An 18,737-nucleotide genomic window follows, 5' to 3' on the forward strand; every position below is an offset into this window, starting at 1 on the left:
CTAATATTTTTCAAAGTCAATCAAGTCCTGTACTTGGACGTCATATTGAAAACTCAAACCCCCCCCCCCCCCCCCCCCATCCATTTCCAGTGGAGGTCTCTCCCCTCTCATTCCCTGTGCTCCTCTGCCCTGACTCCTACAGATCAATAGGGATGGTGGAGTGTCTATTGTTAATGTATTATTATAATTATATTCATCACAATAATAAGACAATAATAATAATCAACAATCATAAACTACTGTTAGCAGGGGGCTGGAGTCAATTGTTAACTACCATCAGTGATAAATACTTACTTTTGGAAAAACTTCCTTATATCCATTCTATATTGATGGTTTAAATAAAGACTTCTTGTGTCTTGCTTTACTCCTGAGACCAAGACAAGAAGATAGACTCCATCCTTTTGACTGTCCATCCAGTAACAAGAAAAGACGGAGTCTATATGAAAGTTCAGACAATCTCTGCCTCATCAGAAAAACTCCTCGTTTTTACCTCATTAGTTAAGCTAGCTTCTACTATCAAAGTGTTATCTTCTTCCACTATTAAACAGAGGCTTTGTGTTGTAACTTTCGTTGTCCTAGTACCGCGATGGTTTTTCGCGAGAGATGGGACGTTCTCGAAGAGTCGACTCTTTTGAACAGCGCTTTTCTGTGAACAGAAAGAACCCAATTTGCCGTTCTGTGTCAGCCCTTTGTTTGCAGGCCATTAATGAAAACATATTGCCTGCACATTTCAGAACGAACAGCTCACTCATAACTGTGAATCGGTTCTCACCGTTCATTTTAAAAAGTTATTCAAAAGACTCGACTCGTTCGCCATTTCACATCTCCCGCGAAAAACCACAGCGGTTGTAAGTAGTATGTTAAAATTACCTCAAATCATTTAGGGGGGCTTGATGATATTTTAGGGGGGGCTTCAGCCCCTCAAATTAGGCCTAATGACGCCACTGGCCTTAGCTGTTTTCTTTCTTTCTTTTTTGGCGTTGACATGATAAGTCATAAGTTAAAGTCACGTAGCTCTGCTCCAACGCAGCATCCTATTCCATAAGGAGAGTTTAGAGCAGCGTGAATCTTATAGTGAGAAGGCTGACTCTAAAGTAGTGAAACACGTGTTGTTGTCTTCGGTGTGTGCTGCGCATATGCACTGCGCGTGTATGCGACAGCGCTCTGTCTTCAGAACAGTTGAGAGTTCAGGTGGAGGAGACTGACTGACCCAGTGAAAGAGAGGAAGAATTCAATCCACAGTTTCTTGTACACTGCCTGTGACAGAGGAACTATTAAGGCATATGCACCTGCACAAGTTTTATGTTTATGATTGGCCTCAATCAAGACATACGAAGGGCTGGATGTGGCCCACGGGCCGTAGTTTGCCCAGGTCTGCTGTAAAGTGTCTGTGTGTGGGTGGATGGAGAAGGAGAGTTATGGAGAAATGATCTCTGTTCCTAATAGTGCCCTTATTTGTCTTGTTCTTTCTTTATATAATAAATGACTATTAGAGGATTATTTAGGGCTTTTTGTGGCAAAAGGACCAACAGCATAAACCACAGGTTTATTTTTTTTCTGATCATGATATTTCTGCACACTGAGAATTACTCTTAATTCTCTGTATTTAGATGTTTTATATATCTGAAGCACAAGACAATTTTGTAAATGTAAGCCCACAGAGAAGGCTCAAAGAATGTCAGCGACGTTGTAAAAAAGCATCTGGGAAGTTTTGTGACTTCACAAGCATGTTTTTTTCTCTAACTGCAGCAAAGCTATAAAAGAATCAAACTTCTATAAAAATTCAGCACCCAAGAAAATATCAGTAAAACCAAAACATCCAATCAACAGCACAGACAAACACATTTCAGATACTGCTCAAGCTACCAGAAATTTTACCTGCTTCAAGAGCTGACGAAAAATTAGACCCGTACTGAAAGAACTAATATTTGTCTCATTGGACTTAATATAAGCCACATTCACCTGACAAGTACAGAATAAATGTATTTTTCAAGATACTAAAAGACAGAAATGAGGCCTACGAGTGACAAACTTTGCCAATGAAGTAAGACAAATGTATTTTTTTCAAGTTTTTTGACATAAAAACAGCATCTTTATACAAGAAACTAAACAGGTACATTTTTACTTCAAAAGTAGATTTTTTTAACTCTTTATGAGCATTTAGAGCATCATTTATCTCTTTTGATATCTTGAAGTGAGACTTTTTTTCTGGACTTGTCAGTTCATTGTGGCTCATATTAAGACCAATCAGACAGGTTTTTACTAAAAATAGGATATAAACCACTTGTTTAGATTTTAGTTCTGGCAGTGCTACATTAGGTAACAAAAGCCCATGACAAAAGAAAACTTCCCTGACGTCTATTCTGAGTCTAATACTCACATCTGCAACTGCCGCATTTGGAAGAATAACTGGAGTCACAGTTGAAGAAGTTGCAGACTTTCCTGGTTTGTCTGAAGACTGGAGGAGCAGACAGGAACCTTTCCCTGAAGGTGAACAGGAGGAGAAAAGGAGGGAAACATGGGGGTCATGGCCGGCTCTGAATTGATGCACAAGACTTCTCAACATTTTAAATGTGAAATGTGGTGTTCTCAAAAACACTTTCACGGGGTTCCTGTATTTCTCATTTTGTGGGGAAACTGGAGCGGAGTCAGGTTGAGTTTTTTGGACCGCTTGAAAGAGAGAAAAGAAAGAATGGGGGGTGATAAATCATGTCAGGAGCTGGTATTTATCAGTGTGACTCAGACTACAGTCTTTGTTCATGGGGCTCCAACTCTACCAGCTGAGCTAAATCAGCACCGAGTTTGATTTAAGGGTAAAATAAAAAACATCTCTTTTATAGGATGATTACTTTTGCATCTCTACCTGCAGTAAAATGTAATGATGCATGTTTTCCTCAAAGTTTTTATCTCTGTGTGGCTAGAAACAAACCAAAGTCACATTTTTATCCCTGACATGCAAATCTGTGCCTAATAAAAACAAATTCTAGCAACAATCTTTAGTCCTCATTTACAACACCAATGAACTCACACGCTGTCATTTTAAAACAGAGCAAAATATCTCCCTGAAGACTAAAAGAGGTAATAAAAGAGAGGAGAAATAATCACAGTCCAAACAGGCTGTAGGTGGAGTTTCTGCAGAAAGCTTGAGAACAAACTGTTAAGTTTCATTTCTCTCAGTTTCACTTCTCTCAAAACAGAACTGATGGATACACACTGTGTTTGGTGTGTGTGTGTGTGTGTGAGACTTCTGTGAGGTGTCCTCTAGGGGGTGCTTAGAGAGAAAGACTCAGGGCAGAGACACTACATGAGCTGAAGGAGCTGGAGCTCAGTGAAAACAACAGGAAATCAGTCTGATCTGCAGATTTGACTCTGACCAAAACAAAGACTAAAAAAAAACATACTTTGACACCCTCTGAGTCTCACTGTTGGCTCACCAAACACAAAATAATAACCCATAATTTCACTTAAGCCATCATGTATGTCTAGGTGAATCTCTTTTGGAACATGATTCCTCCTAACGCTCTCTTTTATCTTGAAGTGTTTACCAGCCATTCTTCTCTTTTTTAAATCTTACTTTTGATAGAATATTAGCATTACCAGGGCTGCTCCACACTTTTCAAAGTCAAATTTCAGAGTTTCTAGAACCAAAATAATGAAATTTTAATTATCGCATAGCTGAAAAGGTTGCAAAATTCTGTGTCCACAGGAATAGGAATTTATACTGAGTAGGGATGGCTACTGAATTAGGTACTTTTATAGATACCGACCAAATTCTGTCAAAAGTACAGGGTACCGATTCATGTAAAATCAAAAGGTACAATGTTTAGCTACCTAAACACATCTTTGTGACTGTGAGGGAGAGGAAGAGTAGGTGATTTTCTACACTGGACATGATCACAGTATTGCAAGATAATATATTGAAGAATTAATATGTTAAATTGAAAAAAAATATATCTTATTATTAAACAAATTGGTATTTTTTACCACATAAACACAAAACAGTACTGAAAATTGGAACCATTGAGTACTGATACCAATTGCCAGGTACCAGGCGTTGGTACCGTATTGTTTGAAATGTGAAAGGTACCCATCCCTACTGCTGCGTAACATGAATACAGTTAGAGTATGTATATTGTGGCATAATTTTGGCTTTAACAATCAGATTTAAAGCAAGATCACTTGAATATCTATGCTCTTCCATGGCCACATAGCAGCGCTTAGCTGACCGCTAGGTTATGAAGCCACACATCCTTCATGCACTGTGCATGACATCCACAGCTCAAGAACATGAAAGTCACCACTTGAGGACTACATGATGTCAAGTTAGTTTAAAAAAACAAACAAACAAACAAATATTTCAAAATCAACCAAGCTTAACTTCCCTCGGGAGGTCTCTGGAAATTTATCACCTTATTGCAACCCAAATGGCAGCACAGGTGTGACATATCTCACATGATATATCCCACGTTTAATAAAAGCTTTTTCGCTCTTCATGTAAACACCCTTAGGTTGTTTTCACTTAACAAACATTCCTTGCTTGTATTTTATATCATGGGGACATTTTTTTTTTCTAAACCTGCATGTTCTCATTTCCTTCTCCTTATGTTTATTGATGTATAGGGATGGCCATAAGTTCATACCAAAAATAAAAAGTTTAGGTTGGACAACCGTTTTTATTTATATAATGAGTTCTGTATGATAACTATTGTTTCACATATTAATATGTTTTTGAAACAATAGTTATCATAAAGAGCACATTATATAAATAACAACAGTTGTCCAACAAGAGGTTTATTTTTCCTGTGTATGGAAACTTGTGGTCCACCCTGTGCAGTTGTAATGTGTGCACAATAAGCTGCTGTATGTTTTGTGTGATTAAACAGAAAAAAAACCACAGAGACAGAAATGATATAATTATGTATTTAAAGGTCTTAAACAGACCTCTCTCAAGTAAAAATGTAGGGCTTTATGACATTTCATGGACCCACAGGAGCCCTGATGGACTCACACACTGCAGATCTCCACAACATAGAACTCACACTGACACTAACAGCATTTTTACTGCAGTAATCAGGGGAACTGTATCTGCAGCTTACAGCTTTAAGGTTTTCAAGGTAAGGATGAAGCAGCTCAGACAGAGAATGATGGTCATGTTGTTAATCTGCTGGAACTGATCCTAAAAATGTACTTTCTATGAAATTGATGGATGATGACTTTTAGTGCTTAGAGGACTGAAACTAATAGAACAAAATGAGAGCAGTGGTGTTGGTGGATTCCTTTAGTCAAGGCTGAAGTTTTTACTGTTTCATGTCATTATTTCATCATGAAGTTTTTTTTTTTTTTTAAATGTGTTCATAATTTAAATCTCTCAGAATTCCTATGAAAAGAGAAGAACTGTAAATATCACATCATTAGTTCTCATTAAGACTTAGTCTGAAATACAAAAATATTGGGGTGGTGTACACGTTGTTTTAATGTACCTGAGGTTCTTCTCCACCTCTTTGCTCTCTTTCTGGTCCCCCTGGTTCAGAAGCGTCAGGATGCTCTTTTCAAAAGACTCAGTGCACTGATCCTTAGGAAGCTGCAAAAACAAAGACTGGATGTCAACAACAGGCAGGATGCACCAAGAAACAGGTTTGCCCAACAGAGCCACAATCATCTATCCTAACAACTTAAGAAGTGAGCTTAACTCGACATACTTGTGTCTAAATCTGGTATCAAATGCAATTTATCTGGAGTGTTTTTGAAGCTTTAGCCAACAATCTGCCAGCTTATCGAGTCTTACGCAGAGAAAACGTCTTCAAGACTTAAATAAATCACTCCATAATCTGAGTTGTGCTTGGATTTTACTAAAGTCCCTTGTACACTACTTCTTAAATTGTGCTTGTGTGGCTGGATTATCCAAATGTAGCGCTATCCAGGACAAAATAAATGCCAAGAGGCACAGCTCCAATTCTTCCTCGATGATTCTTTACTGACATGACAGAGTGACGGTGAGCCAGCGTGAACATGACCAGGAGCAAAGCAGCAAAAGCTTTTTATTAATTAAATATTAAATAGTTAATAAACTTTAAGATAGAGCTGAAACAAAACCCTGAATATAAGTCTTGGTGATTTGGTCTTTGTGGTGAGTTAGAGGACTGATGCCTTTGGAGATTTCTTCATTGCACTAAAGTATTCATCATGAAAAAACAAACACAGGTACCTTAAGAAGGAAGGTCTCCAGCTCGAGATGAGTTTTGGTCACATTACTGGATGTGGAGTCTGACCACTTCACCTGAAACACAACAGAAGACGTCCTCCATCACCATGACAGTCAGAAACATGACAACAGCAGAGTCATTCAGGGGAAGTGGCACAAACAGAAGCAAACACACACGCTAAGGTTCAGGATCCCTGCATTATGTTGACATTAATCTATATCTTTGTTTTCAAATTTTTTCAGACCAAGAACAATTCACACCCTGAAAAAAAAATTTAATGGAACACCAAGCCCAAAACGCCCCAGTAATAACAGCAAAGTTAGCAAACGGGTGTTTCATTAACTCGCATCATAACTGTCATCAAAATATACCAGATCTGTTCCACCATATCACCACCCACTCTGTTGCGGTCCCGCCACGTCCCTACTCCTACAGACTGCTGCAGATATGCAACAACCATACTTTAGCCAGATGCCGGTGCTGTGACGCATCAATTTACAATAAAATGGATCAATCGGGACAGGAAGTTGTGCGTGTCAACTACCTGAAAAGGACCAGTGACTTTCAAAATAAAACAATAAAACCAGATCATGCTTCGCTTGACTACAACAAAAAACAACATAATAAGTGGAGATAGACCAAGGGTCAACAGGTTAGGGATAGACCAATATGGATTTTTTGGGGCTGATACAGATCCTGATTATTAGTAGGCAAGGAGGCCGATAACCGATATTTGAAGCCGATATTTATTGCAGTCAAAGTGAAAATATTAGCGTAAAAACATTTTGAACAATACAAACTCCAACACTTAACTGCATTCAAATACCTTCAAGCTTATGTTTATTAAACAGCTCCCAGGCTTAACAGCATGTTTCATAAAGTTAAATGAAAACTTAAAAAAATAGAAAGCTTAAGTTTTCTACAGTAAATTAAGTTTTCCAAAATTTCTATGTAACTGCAATAAAACTGGACAGAATGTAATGTAACAGGCATGTAATGCATTTGAATTAATTTTCTGTTTGGTTTTACAAGACTGATTTGAAATGACCATCTAGGGCTTCCACAGGGTAGACAGGGAGAAATTCTGTGCAGAAGCATCAGAGCCAAAAGAAGACAGTTTTGAATGGGTTTCATATCGGCTGCCAGATTAAAAAAAAGGCTGATGCCAATATGCCCCCAAATGATAAATATCGGCCCCGATAATCAGCCTGGCCGATAATCCGTCTATCCCAACCCAACATGAAGGAGTAAAGGATCATTAATAGAGTGGGAGGGGTGAGAACTCCTTGATCAACTCCTGTCCAGTGGTCCCGCAAGGTGCTGAACTGAGGGCTTCTGTAGGCAGGCCGACTCACCCATCATCCTCTGACTTAATTAATGGAAGGAATGCATATTGTTCTCAGTAAGTCCTGGGAAACTTGTCCTTTTTTAAATTTAAATATTCAATTTATAGTAAATAAATAAATAAATACAATTTAACTCACATTAATGGAAGACCACAATTTGAGAACACTAATCTAGATCACGTCTTTTTACTCTGGCCCTCCCTCATAAAACAGAAATTCCTAATGACTGTCAAAAGCCCACCAGAGATAATGTAGGATGAGGTTGTAAAGCAAACATATCCCTACAAAGCTTCCAGTTAAGACTCAGGGATGTTGTATCTTTTCTGAGCTGAATGATCTCATCAGTTACTCATGACTGTGAGTAACTGGACGAGCCTGAGGAACACATTTACAAAGGGTAGGAGGAGTAGAGCAGTGTTAATATTATCAAAAATAAATCTGATGTAAGAAGTGAGGCAACATCAGAAGGGTTTTAATACAAACTGAAGAAAGCAGAAGATTTAACAAATTAACAGACATTTCTTAAGATAGAAATCTTTTGTCAGAGTAGAATGGCTCGCAACACTTTTGATGCGTTAATGAACTCAGTGACTGGAATTCATTTACTTCTCAGTCAGATCTGCATTTCACTCCAAGAATCCTCACTTCACTAAATAAATACAACGTGCACTGATTAAGTGAATCAATGAAGCTACACAATGATACTGAGGCAGGCCTTTTCAGTATGGTGGTGCAGCATGTGCTCATATGTGTGTCCTTTGTTTCATCAGTGTTTTGGTCCAGTATAAACAGATGGAGGATGAGAACAGCTCACTGTTGTGATTGCTTCTGGCCTGAATGTGGAAGCTCAGTGAAGCCAGCGGGGCTGTTAGCCGCTCCTCTCCATCTGTCCCAATCCAATTTTATTTCTGTAAATGAGCACTAAATACTCCTCTATTTGTTACTGTGGCTGGAAAACATTCATTTCTGTGAAGACGCGCTCATCAGCATCGATGCGCTGCCATCAGCTCAGCACCACACTGACTCACTATGAAACGGAAGCCAGGGATTAGTGAGTGCAAATGCCAGCGAGAGCAAAAAAGGAAACAAAGGATATTTGCTCAAGATTTAGTCAAAGCAGCGAACCTACTGCTAACAGCGCCTATTACAACACAGACACATGTCAAACCCACATCTTTCCCGTGCAGATATTTTATTTCATGGTGTTTCAAATAGCATACTTGTGTTCATTGTGAGCTTAAACACATTTATCCAATATTTAATGTGTTTAAGCAGCTTTAACATTTAACAATGAGGCAGTTTTCAACACAGAGCTCAGAGCATTCATGCAGGCAGTGAGTATGTTGGTATGTGTGTGTATGCGATGCCCAGCAGGCGTACTTTAGGAAAAAAACACACAGACACAAAAGTCTTCACAGTCTTCACAGAACTTATTTCTTCAGCACACAGACTGCTGTGCTTTAATTATTTTCTTGGAATACTTCTTTAGACATCTTAACTAGGGTTGAATGATTTGGGTAAAAAATCAAATTGCAATATTTTTGGACCAATGTTGCAGCTACGTTTTAGAAGCACAAAGTCATTCTATATAATGATCAACATGACAAAGGATATTGTCAGAATATACACAATTCTGTTCTACACTTTTTAATTGAAAAAGAAAAAGGAAAACTGTGAAATTTTACTGACCTTCAGTTGCCAGTATGAGTAAAAACTAGGTATGTCCTGATTCGATCATGTGATCAGAATCGGGGCTGATCACGTCATTTTTCAACATTTAGAGATCGGGGAAGAGGGAATCGGAAAAGACCTGGGGCCGTAGTTCTTGTTTTTAATTAAAATGTGTATAACAGCATATCATCATTCATTTTTGAAATAGAACCTTATTTGTCACTTTAGCAAGTACGACTAAATTGCAAACAAGAAATTGCAAACAAGATATTGCAATCTTATTGTCACACACATACAAGGTAATCTTGTGGTGCACCACTGAGAAGCTTTATTTTTATGTTGTTGATCCAATACTGCACTAAGTGGAGAAAAAAAAAGCTATACCCATGTTGGATAGAATAATACCTTCATTAAAAACTCAAAGGACAACTTGTAGGAGTTTTTTTCTTCTCTTTTTTCTTAATGCATTGCTAAAAGATCGGATCGGGAGATATCGAGATCGGCAGATACTCAAAAATAAAAAAATAGGAATCGGATCGGGAGCAAAAAAATGTGATCGGGGCATCTCTAGTAAAAAAACAGAATAAACAGAAAGAAGTGAACAAGGGTCTAGTTCTGCCAGCCACAATCATTCTGCTGTATGGATCTCTGTAGCCATACGCAGAGTGTCTAATCAGGAGGACCGGGACATTTCCCGGTGGGCCGGCCTAAAGTTTGGGCTGTGAGGGCCGGTGGTAATATATATTTTTTAATATTATTGTAATTTTTTGGTTTGGTGTTCATTTGTGGCCCTGAATGTGTGTTAGCTACATGCTATTACCGCTGTCCCTGTGGGCTGTCTCCATCTGCAGCTTTTTTTTTTGTTCTCTCAGATGTATCCTGACGTAACAGCACGTCCGTGCAGGCTAAAAACAATTAGCTTCGCCAGTCAGAGTCTGTGCAATGAGCCAGCTCGTAGCTACTGCCGGCCAGATGGATCAAAAGAGCAAGGGTGGCGCGGAGAAGCTTAGAAATAAAAACACGAAAGCGCTGGAAAATGACACTGCAAAATGCGCAAAAATAGCATCTTATTTTTTAATAAAACGTCAACGGGCTCGCAGTTTGAAACAGCAGAGGATGGCGATGAAACTGGTAAGGCAAGATGTTGGATAAAATGCAGCTTTCACCATGTGATGAGACGACACCACATAACTGGGGAAACTGTCTTGTAGCCCCTTAGAAGTGAGATGCAGCAGCACTGACCAGCTATGAGCCCACCACAGGTGCAGAGTGGGCAGGTAGGATTGTTCACTGAGTGAATATTGGAATTAATATCAGAGTATAGTGTAGACCTACTCTATATGAAAATTGCTCTGAGAGAATTGTTACTTGATGATTCAGCACTACAGTAATGAAATTGACTTGCACTGACCAGAAGACTGACTATTGACTATTTTTTTAAATGTGATTTAATGTCAGAGGAAGACACAAGGGACAGTGATGAGGAAGGGATTGCTGCTGTCAGTTTTGGAGAAACAGGTGAGCTGTTGTAACAGAGTGTGTGAACAAGCAAGCATCAGTTCTAATATAATCACTGTCTGTGCCCAAATATTAATAGTGGCCCTTTTTATCATCTAAAGTAAGATGGTAAAAAAAGCACACAATTGTAAATGAATAAGATGAATGTTAGATGCAATAGATCTGCATATTTTGCCACTGAACAAAATATTATTGTTTATTATCATTGATTCTTATTGCACAGGTTTAGGTGAGTTTATGGAACCTGGAGGAAGTGTGAAAAGATGAGTCTGTTGATAGTTTTGACTACTTTGCTCGCCCTCAGTCACAGGATTTAATTTTTTTTTTTCTAATCAGCGCTCTTAACATGTAAAGTTATAATTACATTATTTCAATACAATAGATGAAGTGGGCCAGTCTGAGGTATGAAATTCCAGGGCTGAAAATGAGTCCCACTCCGCCCCTGTCTGTAGCTCACAGGTTTTTTTGCCAAAAAAATCCCAGCATATTGACTTTTGCTGGTTTTGAGCAAGAATGAACAAGTTAGTACAACCCCTGCAGGTTTGTGTACATGAAACTTTTTTTTAAACTGCAGCATTTACAATTTGAGAACTGCATTCTGTCATATTGTGATATTGGTTTCAATTTGCTGAACTGTTCAGCCCTATTCTTATCATAAAGAAGTTTCTTTTCTCGCAAAACAAAACTGAACGTTACAAAGCTGGGTGTGTGTGTGTGTATGTGGGTGTGTCTGTAGTGTGTATGAGTGTGTGTAACCTACCTCAAAGTTGTACTCCTTGTCTATCCTCGTCCGAGAGATGCCCCTGAGCACAATCCCCTCTATATGCACAGCTGCAAAAGCAAAGACGAGGAACAGATCATCATGACATGGATTATAAGAAGAGGAGTGATGCAGCTACTGGAATCTAACAAGTCTCCACTGAGCAACTCTCGAAGTATTCCTCTGTTGAAAATCAATATAATGATCAGTGTCACTGTGGCATCCATTATGAATCAATCAGGAGTTCCTATGCAAACATTTGCTACTTGCCAAGATAAACAGATAAAAAGATGGGAGGGAAAAATGGGTATGTAACCAAATAAAGACGTCCAGTAGGATTAAGTGTCCAACCAAGGGTTTTATTCAACACTGTGTAATAATTTCCAAATAAAGAAAAACAAAGTTCCCATGTCCTCAATGTAATTACAACAAAAATAGATAAATACAAGAAGAAATGCAACCTTTCACATTACCTTCTCTTTGTGTCGCCCAGCGGTTGGACCGTCGGCTCTGACAGGAAGCGTGAGAGGCTGTACATTCCCCTAACCCCAGCACTGGAGGCAACAAACCTGCCCTCTGACTCAGCATCGCCTGGAGACAAAACAACACATTGAATTTGTGAGTGGTTATTACCACATTAGCCTTTATGTATATAATAACTATGTGAATCACATTAATTCAATCATAAAACACCCTTCACAAGTGTATTATGTCTTTGTTGGTTATAAAACTAAAATATTTGGCTAAATTGCTTAACGGAAAAAGGTGAAGGGTCTAATCCTGTAATTTTCACCATGTTTTGAAATATTCAAATCATGGAAGTCAAAGACTGCATGTCTTTGAATTTGATGGTAGAGCTTTTGAAGATTTCTGTTGAGCTGTGAAGTTGAACTCCAACAGTTTTCTAACATGCTGTCATCCCATGTTTGTGAAAGAGTGATACTTTGTTGAGTTGTCACTGGTTTTAGTGAGGCAAATTTAAGCAAATAAGCTACATGATCATTTGGTAAGGTTAATATCGCAGTGTTTTTTTTTGTCACACAAAATGTGAAATTCCTTCATTGTTTTGAACATCATTTGCCCCAAACTGGAAGCCTGTGCAGTCACCATTGGTCTTGATACTGAGACACTAAAAGCAGAAGCTCTCGCCATCCAAAATTGCCATATAAATGAGGATCGAGAGATTTAATTACTTATAGATATCCTGTGTGTGTGCATGGACGATTAAACTAAAAGTCATGAAACGCTGGAAAGAAAATGACTGAATCTTTCTTCAGAATCCAAATGCTAACACATTAAAACTGAGGAGCCCAAATCAGCAAGCATAACATAAAATGCAAACATGAAAGGAAACATGCAAAACTGTCATCAGCTGATCCACACCAGTCATGTTGTTATGACATGTGGTATTTAAAAAGGGCAGATTAAGCGTAACTGCCTGCTCATCAGAGGGGCTCAAACATTCATTGAGAACATAAAGAACCCGTTTGTTTTCGCCATCATCTCATCCTGTCTCTGTCTTTTACCGTATTTGACAAAATCCAGAGATGAAAAACAGCATGACTGATTTTATTTTATTTCTGACTCAGAGTGATGTCATATTTCACTACCACAGGTCAGCACTAAAGAAGTACTGAAGTATTTAACCAAAGCTGAGTTTTTTTAAATACTTATAATTGTTTTTTCTTCCATATTTTTTAATTAAGTTGAAATTAGTTTCTAATGGTTGGTCTTTTTCAGTTGAATACGCTTTGATTTATCTTTCACATACGCTGTGTGTATCAATTAGGCAAAGACTCACTCTTAAAGACTGAAATCAATTTGTAGTGAATCGGACCTGGGGTACTCAGGGGTTTTGAGTGCTTGTGGGAAGCTCTGACACTTGAGACTTGGCCTTACATTCCTAACATGACTGGGTTTAAGTTTAGGTTTAGATAAGGGAAGTGATTTTTCCGTTTCTGATTGTTAGAATATTTCAGAGGTGTTAAAACATTCAGTCACGTGACAGAAGTCTTTTAGAGGCTTTGGTGTTGGGAAAACCCTGAGTATCACAGCGCAGTGACTTGTTGTTGATAGTCACTTTTCATTTATCACAACATTAAGTTTCAGGCGCTGGTTTCAGTTCTCAAACTGTGTGTCATAGGGATGGGTACCGAATTAGATACTTTTATAGGTACCATCTGAATTCTGTCAAAAGTTCCAGGTACCGGTTCATGTAAAATCAAAAGGTACCAAGTTCAGGTACCTAAATGCATCCTTGTGACTGTGAGGGAGTGGAAAGGTGGCCAATTTTCCATGCTGGACATGAACACAGCATTTCAAGGTTGTATATTGAAGAATAAATATGTGTTGTCAAAAAAATAATGTATTTTATTACTAAACAAATTGGTATTTTTCACCAAAGAAACACAAAAAAGTACCGAAAATTTGTACCGCTGAGTACCAGTACCGATTGCCAGGTACCTGGCATCGGTACCATATCGTTTCAAATGTGAAAGGGACCCATCCCTAGTGTGTCACGATGCAAATGAGTTTGCTTGTTTTACAGGTGTCTCCAGAGGTCCCAGCTTCTTTAATAAGACCAGCCCAGCCCAAATGTTTGCAAACCAAAAATCAAAGGCAGGACCGCTCCTGGTCTGTAAATAAAGTCCATCTCATACACACGCTATGGTTCACACACGTCTCCAGTTCATAAGGTTCTTAATATGTGTGTGTTAACCTTATTGTAAGTCATTGGTATAATTTTTTGGTAACCATGTCAGATATTGTCAGCATAATTTCTAGTTAAAGAAACTGAAAGTAACAGGTGCAAATGTTTCTCTCAGAATGACAACACTGTGCCTCACCAGAGTATAAAGCCTTCAAAGCAAAGGAGGGAGGCGAGCGGGGAATAATTAATATAATCAGCTGATGTTCTGTTTGGCTGGAGTTTTTAACAAGGTGCACCTGGTTTAAGAGCCTTTCATAAATCTCTACTCCATCGAACTCCTGGCACACTCTTCTCTATAAAGTCTGGACTTTCAGACTGTAGGGTGAATAATTCAATGTTGTTAGAGACACTTGGGAATTTCCCCCTTGAGGTTTCACAGATGCAAATTAAATCAGGGCACCACCTTGCATTTAGGCGAAGCAAGATTGTGATGACTTTCACACTGCACTAGCATTGAGATAAAAACAAAACATCAAACTTCATCAGCAGATTTCATGTACAGGCTAAAAACAAAGAAGTCATCAAAGTATACCAAGCCTGAAAGCTACAGAAGCTGTGGATGAGCATTTTATTTAGCTTTACGATATTTAGTTGATAACTTTTTCAAACAACAGCTGATTTATTTTATTTAACGAGACAAAAATGAAAACAAGATGTCGAGAAGCATTTTTACTTAGACCTTTTTTTATGTAAAGATGCAAAGACCACTTTTGTAAATAGTTAAAACTTTGCTAAACTTAAGCTTTTACTTAGATAACCAGCTAGCTTACAGATGTGAGACAACACTGTTTACATTGGATGTGCTGCAACAGGCAGCCACTTTGAGACAGGAAAAGGATGTTTCCTCAAGAGTACTTTGCATTATTTGGTCAATAATGTCACACGTGAGTACAAGAGCAGGGCCTTGTAACTGCTAATATAATGCATATACTGTTTAGGGTAATTTTGATTTTTTACTTTAAATAAAAGTAACTGAATAAAGTGTCAAGAAAACTATGTTTAGACAGAGAACTGCACCAAATATATCATAATAAAATTTGTTTTGTATTTAATTCAATAATAAATTAATTATTTCATTTATTTGATAATATACAGTAGTTTCACTAGGGACATGAAGTCTTTTCTGTTAATCTAGACCAAAACATTCACATTTTTTTCTCTTCATTTGAAGTTCCAACTAGTTTAACAGGTCATTACCTAAGCTCCAACATTTTCTTGAACTACTCAAAGTTTAAATTTTATTTAGAATTTTACCAGTTAATATTACTTAACTGATGTCAAAACTGGTTGAATGAGTTTGGATACAGTAACCACATTTAATAACTCGTTGCCACAAATGTTGCTAGTGTTTAAGAGTAGGGTGTGACCCTGTTAGTCACTTTCAGCCGAATCACCATTGAAAAAGTTGGACACAGTCTCCTTGAGGTCATCCATCGATTATTAAACCGAGTTTTGAAGAAAATCAAAGATAGGAGCCATATTAGAAATGGAGGAGGCTTTAAGCCACTACACTAGCAGCTATAGGGATGAAAGCCTGTCAATCAGCTGAGGTCTGCCTCTGATTGGGCACTGGGATTGGCTCATGATCTCGACAACTTCTAAACTACTACTACTGCCGAATTAAGGAAAAACACCCCTGTACAATGTGTGCCATTAGAGAATTTAGCTATTCAGAATGGAGTCATTTTTTTACCAGACTGTAAACACATTTATTTCTACAGTGTAAAATGGCTATTTTTTGGCTTGGTGTGTGTGTGTGGTTTCTGGCACTTCTGAAGCCAACCTCAAGTGAAAACTCAAGGAACTGCAGATTTTAGCATTGTGTCATGTTTAAAGACCAGAGGTTGCCACTTGCCAATCACTGACACATTTTGCTGATGGTCTCCAGTTAGCAGCTTAGCCCAAAACACTGGTTGCTCAGTAACGACCGTTATACTGTCAGGACACGATAGAAGTTGACTCTAGTGTAAAGTACTGTTTATGATAATTGATGACTGAATAACTTGATGTTTTAATGCTGCTTACAGTTTTAATTTTTTTTTAAACACAGACTTGTCTGATTGAATGGAGCTAACAGCTATTTCTGTTACTAAAATGCATGTGCATCTTTCTGATGTTGTAGGTTGTAAAGAAGTCTGTTAGTTAAACAACCGACAAATGGATACATGTAAACCCTTAAAGAAGGGAAAACTACTAAGAGTCTGTATCAACACATAATAAAAAGCTAATTTCGACAGAGGTCCAACTCTGACATGACAACTTTGGCCAGCATCAGAGGAGGCCTGTCAGATTTTAAAGGGGGCCAGGCCACTACAGACCACCCTCTGGACACACCTCTGATTACCTAAGCAAGTTACGCGATTTTCAATTCGCAAAAGACACTTCATCCAGCTTTGTATCTGGTTACTGTTCCTTAGCTAACTTGACATATACGCATTGTATATAATTGGTGTCAGGGTGTTTATTCCGTCCTCCCCCATCTATAGCTACCTCTATCTTGTCCAGCTGCTCTCGGACTATCTCTCGTTGGTGGAAATGGAAAGCTGGGTGTAGAGAGGCCATGGTAAACAGCAGCAACAACTGTTCCAGAGTTCCTCCCGCTGTGTCGGTGGTGGAGGGGAAGCCGCAGGTCTGCTCTGACCGCCCGTGTACATCCCCATCCTGACACGATGCGTGGAAAGAGCAGTCATAGTTTTTGTAGAATAAGCCCGGGTCGACATGGTTCAGTATCCGAAAGAGTATTCCAGCACATTCCCTGCTGTCAGACCCGAGAAGGGAAAGGCAGACTAGTAGTTTGGACCTCACCACAGGATCGATAACGTCCGTTAAAACTCCCAAATCGTTCGGACTGTTGGCCCGAAACTCGAAGTCCTTTAAAACGTGATAATCTTTTCGAGCGAGATCCTCTAAGTAAGATCCCAAAAAGCGTAGCTCCAGGGGTTGGCACATATGAAGCAGACCGCACATGAACTCGATCCTCTTAGCAGGGTACAGATGTAGGCCGAACCACTCAAACACAGTCTCCTTGTCCAGCTGAGATGGATGCATATAGGGTCTGGGGGGCTCCTCCAGCACATCGGAGCCGGGTGAGGGAGGCACAGCACTGAAAAGATGTCGCGGCTCAGACGGATCCAATGAATCGTCCTCGGCCGTTTCGTTGCCTCCGTCCTCCCCCGTTTTCATCGGTATCTTCATTTTCAGCATTATCAGCGCTGTGATAAAGGCCTCAAAGTGTAAATATCCAACTACAATACATTATTCACGACGTAATGCGGCTCCCAATGTCTTAAATAGAGGTGAATAGTAAGTCTTCAACAGTGTTTTTACTGTTTAAACTGTTAACTGATCATCCGACGAGGCGACAGGACTCCTGAGCTACTTTCTTCTTTTACGCCTTATTTCCGGCAGAGTAACAAAGCGCTGTTACGAGACTGCTGCCACGGCGCGGTAAACTGCGGAACTGCAGTTGTCCAGACCTGCAATATCAGACAGTGTATGAAATTATCAAATAAGATTTTAATGTTGGAACATTGGTATTTTTATTGTATGATGAGTTGAATAAATAATAATGCTATTGAATTATTCACTGTGCACAGACTTTTCGTCTGCCCTTCAGGAGATTCTTTTTCTCATTATGAAAGTATAAATATTTTTTTCTGTTCTTATCTTTCCTAAAAGTCAGCCTTCTTCTGTTCCAGACTTAAAACAAGGACTTTCTCCATCAATTTGACTTGGAAGTGACTCTTGTGAAATGTCCAAGACAGAATAATATGGAATAGGCCTATTATTTATTGATCCCCTTGAGGGAAATTTTAATGTTACATTAACTAAATGTGAAAGAAAAACAAAGAATATGTATTTATCAATTAGCTAAGACTGGTGGGCTCTTTCTGTAGCAGTCTCTATCTTCAGTGTGTGAAAAAGAAACACCGTGAAATTTTACTGCCCTCCAGTTGTTAGTAAGAGTAACAAACCACACAGAGTAAAGCAAACCATGGGTCATGATCATTTCACTATATGAATCTCTGTAGCTCACAGGGCTTTTTACAGAGAACCAGCATGTTGACATTTGCTGGTTTAAAGGAAGAATGAGTACAAGTTACTATATTCCCTCCAGATCAGTGTATTCGATTTTTTTTTTCTAATTGCAGCCTTTGCAATTTGAAAAAAGCATTCAATTACATTCCGGTGTCGGTTTCAAATCAGTTAGATGTTCAGCCCTAGTATATACATGCTTTTAATGGCAGGAAATGTGTTGTACAAGACCATTTGTCATTCAAAGTTTTATTGCAGATGAGAGGAATGACTTGCAGTAGTGATCCTGCCTTCTTGCTGGCTGGAGGAGTTGCTTAAAGCCCCCCACAGTCTCGTGCAGGTGAGAGAGATTGTCCATAATGCAAGCTTTGCCAGCATCCCCCTCTCACCCACCTTCTAAAGGGACTCCAAGAAGCAGTCCAGGACACAGCTGGCCCTCCTGACCAGTTTGTTAAGTCTCTTCCTGACCCCCTCCGTGTCCCCTACTTCCCAGC

The 18,737-nt window shown here is 38.9% G+C and overlaps 1 protein-coding gene across 3 annotated transcripts in view; it reads right to left on the minus strand.

Moving 5' to 3' along the window:
• zcchc2 (zinc finger, CCHC domain containing 2) overlaps positions 1-17,598 on the minus strand; it is a 30,169-nt gene extending 12,571 nt beyond the window's left edge. For all 3 annotated transcript variants that reach the window (XM_074693150.1, XM_074693148.1, XM_074693149.1), the window contains exons 1-6: positions 16,699-17,598; positions 11,972-12,089; positions 11,499-11,569; positions 6,206-6,277; positions 5,481-5,581; positions 2,381-2,484 (exon numbers count right to left, since the gene is read on the minus strand). In XM_074693150.1, the coding sequence (XP_074549251.1) occupies positions 2,381-2,484; positions 5,481-5,581; positions 6,206-6,277; positions 11,499-11,569; positions 11,972-12,089; positions 16,699-17,412 (1,180 nt within the window). In that variant the 5' untranslated portion in view covers positions 17,413-17,598. The remainder of the gene's footprint in view (positions 1-2,380; positions 2,485-5,480; positions 5,582-6,205; positions 6,278-11,498; positions 11,570-11,971; positions 12,090-16,698) is intronic.
• Positions 17,599-18,737: the final 1,139 nt, after the last annotated feature.

This window comes from Halichoeres trimaculatus, unplaced genomic scaffold (assembly GCF_033239565.1).
Source record: "Halichoeres trimaculatus isolate MK-OKI-2021-1 unplaced genomic scaffold, fHalTri1.1 fHalTri1_scaffold_18, whole genome shotgun sequence".
Lineage (NCBI taxonomy): Eukaryota > Metazoa > Chordata > Actinopteri > Labriformes > Labridae > Halichoeres > Halichoeres trimaculatus.